Source organism: Cannabis sativa, chromosome 3 (genome assembly GCF_029168945.1).
Source record: "Cannabis sativa cultivar Pink pepper isolate KNU-18-1 chromosome 3, ASM2916894v1, whole genome shotgun sequence".
Lineage (NCBI taxonomy): Eukaryota > Viridiplantae > Streptophyta > Magnoliopsida > Rosales > Cannabaceae > Cannabis > Cannabis sativa.
Window position 1 is genome coordinate 41,384,637 of NC_083603.1, and position 3,927 is coordinate 41,388,563.

Here is a 3,927-nt window from a genome sequence, read left to right on the forward strand (position 1 = left end):
GATGAAAAATATGCGGGGAATAAAATCTTTAGCGAAAATAGAATGAGGGAGCACTCCCCGCTAATTTTACGCTCCGTATACATCCATAGTTCAAATACATATTATTATATTAAGAAAAAGTAAAATTTAGAATTAGGTTGGTATACCAGTTACCAATCTTTTTGTTTTAAGAGGTGCAATAAAAAATGAGGCTTTTATACCATGAAATTTTTTACTTTTTTTCTTTTTTACTATGGGACGAATTTTTTTTCAAAAATATTGCGTATAAATTTTCATTATTATTCTACTGTTGTTATTTAGTTGTTCCACTCTTATTTTTAATTGTTCTCTTTTATTGTTTTACATTTGTTTTATAAAAAAAATAGTATTTTTGTAAAAAATTTCATGTGATAGTAAAATCATAAATTTTTATCTAAAATCCAATATTTTTGTAGAAACCCATGAAAATTTACAAGGGTTAATTTCACAAATGCACAAAAACAACCAAAAAAATAACAAAAATACGGTTTCACGGAATTTTAAACATTTTTATGGTTCTTTTGATTTTATTTACATAAAATACGGTCTTTTATGTTAAAATTTTGTTCATTTGTTGTTAATTTTTTGTTGTTATTTTTATGTTACTTTTATGTTATTTTCGTGTTATTTTTTGGAAAACTGTAAAAATATAAAAAAAAGACATTATTTGAACGTAAAAATTTAAATATTTTACAAAAAATAGTGCCTTATGTAATTATTTCAATTTAGAAGCACATTATTCACTATTAAAGACTCTAGTCCTCTCTTAGTAACAAGTCTCTTATTAAAGAAGAAAGAAACCCTCTTCTCTTCAGTCTTCACTATCCAACTTCTCACTCCTCTTCAGTCGGCTCTTCTAACCGCTACTGTAAGTATCAACGCTTCTTCTGTTTTTCTTATTTTATTCATTTCTATCTATATATATAAACAGAACAGCGCAATTCCTTGGAAAATTTCAACTCTAGTATTATATATTATCTGAATCAAAAGGAAATTAATTGATGATCTCTTTCTCTGGGTTTTTCTTTTCAATTCTCATTTGCTGTAACAGTCCATAATCCCTGCATTTGGTTGAACCAAGAATATATGTTATGAACGATTCTTGTTGAACTGACAGAAAGATGGGATTTTTGGTTGTTGTATTTGCAGCCACTGAAACCATTTCTGCTATCAATTCTAAAAATAACTTAAATCCTTGAAAATTTTAAAATCTAGCATTCTATGGATCAAAGGAAATTAATGATTACTTCTCTGTTTTTTGGTTTTGAATCCTTTTTTGTTACTTGTTACAGCTGAATTATGGATAATAAAAAACCTAGAACAACATCATCAATGGTGGACAGAATTTCAAAACTACCTGATTCAGTCATTCTACACATACTGTCGTTTCTTCCCATTGAGGATGTTGTTTCAACTTGTCTCATTTCGAAGCGTTGGAAACTCATGTGGTATAAAGTCCCCAAACTCTCTTTCTCTAATAAAACTACTCGTTTTAGATTGAGAGGGGGACAGAAAACGTTCTGCAATTATGTGGACAATTGTTTGGAACACCGCAAGAGAGTTATGCACTCTATCCCCAATTCAGTCATTACTCGTTTTGAGCTTCACATGGATTGCTATAAAAGAAGCAAGGCTGCCCACATTGATAAATGGTTAGCTTTTGTTGTTGAGAATAGTGTTGAGGAAATAAATCTTTTCTTGTCTAGAGCTAATGATGATGATGATGGTCAGCTTTACTACTATTGCTTACCTAAAACAGTAGTAGTCAATGCAAGTTGTTTGACTGTTTTAGAGTTGAGTATGGTCGAGTTGGATTCTCGTTACTCGTTTAGTTTTCCATCTTTGAAGTCTTTGTCATTGACCCTTGTTCGGTTTGCAGATAAGGATGTGGTAGATGGGTTGTTGTTGGGTTCCCCTTCCCTTGAGAAATTGTGGTTGATTTCATGTAGTTTGAGTAATGATCATCAGCTCCACATAAGTAGTTTAAGCCTCAAGTTCTTGAAAATTAGACTTGCTAATATAGTGGAGCAAATTGAAGCCATAAATCTTGAATCTTTGGATCTATACTGTGTTTCCTTTAGCAAAAATCTATCTGTAAGCAAGGCAATTAGAAATCTCTCTTTAACTTGCGACTGGCGAATGGAAAAGTCATCGATAGAATATCTCATCTCAAGCCTTCCTCTCCTTGAGAATTTGACTTTAAGCAACTGTCAATACTTGGGATTGAAGCAGATTAAAATCTCGAGTCAATCCTTGAAAAGTTTCAATTTGAATAACTCTTACGATGTGGAAATGAACGTTATAATTGAATCAGCTCCAAAATTAGCATCATTCTGTTATGTAGGTAATATCAAATTTAGTATATCAATGGAGTCACCCAATTTGGTAAATGGAACATTCATAATTATCGAGCGTCGCGAGAACTATAATGGAGATTGGTTTATTGATATGATAAATTTTCTTTTAAATCTCAATTGTTCTTGGAATAGTGTAAGCCTACATGTTGATTCAGCTAAGGTATGTTTATTACTTTTCTTATTTTATATTTTGCTGTTTTACATTATATTTGATATTTACATTTTCTTAATTTTATGCATGAAGGGTCTCATCTTACCAGAAAACTTGAAGAGGTTATCACATTCTCCTTTGGTTAATTGGGAACATCTTAGAGTTTTTACAGATTATGAACCAGAAAATAAATCAGATTTGAGAGATGCTCTGATGTGGATTTCTCCTTCTTTGAAGACATTGTCTATAGCAAAAAAGGGCATCTTCTTAAAAACCTTTTAACATTTTAAACTATGATTATGGGTATAGATCACTGTCTGTGTTTCTTTTGGAGATTGTATTTACTTTATAGGTATTTCAAGTGACAAGACTAATGAATCCTGCTTTGCTTAAGAATGGGATTTTATTCTTTCTTATTTTTGCTTGTGAATGAGTATGAGGAGTACACTTATTCACATATCGTTTAACAAAATTAACAGAAACGCATTGAAAATCAGCCAATAAAGTTTTACAATCAGAAATTATTGAGCCAAAAGAGGAAACCATATCAAGAGAGCTGAGGCAATTAGACCATTACTCTTGATTCAACTAAGCACTTCTTTCACTCGAGTCGCTTCAGCTTCAAGCGTACGAAAACCCAAGTTGCAGCATTTACATTAGCCTTGAGTTGATTCTCTTGGGGTTTAAGCCAATGCTCTTGGTTATTAATACTTGATGAAGTATCAGTAACCAAACTAAATCATCTGGTTCTTGAGCATTTTTTCATTGTTCAAGACTTCGTTTAGCAAATACCGCCACTTCCGAGACTGATTGAATGGCTCTGCTTCTAATATCGTTCATTCAACACTTTCCACACTACAACAGCAAGCTCCACAATCTCCCTACTGCTTTGTTCCAACAGTTTTTGGAACCATGCATCATGATTGTTAGAGCTGAATGTTCCTCTCTTCAGCTCCAACGAGCATGATTCACCGAGAAGCTAATTGGAATACTCGATATTAAAGCACGATCTCTTTCATTAAACAAATCAGCAAGGATCTCAGTATCTCAACTTTGTTGGTCACTTTGCAAATCTGCAGAACATGGCCTCACACTAGTAGAACTGTGAAGAAGCTATTTATTCTCTTTTCTTTTCGCAATGTGTTTAATGAAAACTTCAAACTTCATAACAACTTTTTGAAAATTTATCTTAAAGTAATGGTATTTTGAGTGAAATTTCATAGCTTTGTTTTGAGCGTAGAGATAGGAACCTTCTCGTTCATAGTTTAGCTAAGTATGGTTTGAACGTTTAAATATCAGCCATTTGCTGTTCGCCATCGTATTCTATTGTAGTTGTTTCTCTGGTTTAGTGAAATTCCTTTACAAAAATAAAAATAAATAAGCTTTAAAAACTTCAACAAT

General features: G+C 32.1%; 1 protein-coding gene across 1 annotated transcript; it reads left to right on the forward strand.

The window, feature by feature from the left end:
* The first annotated feature begins 769 nt into the window (after nucleotides 1-769).
* LOC115709198 (probable FBD-associated F-box protein At1g32375) lies at nucleotides 770-2,919 on the forward strand. Its single transcript, XM_030637256.2, has 3 exons — nucleotides 770-886; nucleotides 1,311-2,535; nucleotides 2,620-2,919. Exons 2-3 carry the CDS (start codon nucleotides 1,318-1,320, stop codon nucleotides 2,806-2,808), a joined length of 1,407 nt encoding a protein of 468 aa, XP_030493116.2. The 5' UTR covers nucleotides 770-886; nucleotides 1,311-1,317; the 3' UTR covers nucleotides 2,809-2,919.
* Nucleotides 2,920-3,927: the final 1,008 nt, after the last annotated feature.

Bases quoted from the DNA above. Each gene is read 5' to 3' on its own strand.
- LOC115709198 (XM_030637256.2), top strand. From the start codon at position 1,318: ATGGATAATAAAAAACCTAGAACAACATCATCAATGGTGGACAGAATT. The intron at 2,536-2,619 runs GTATGTTTATTA...TTATGCATGAAG, and splicing joins TACATGTTGATTCAGCTAAG to GGTCTCATCTTACCAGAAAA.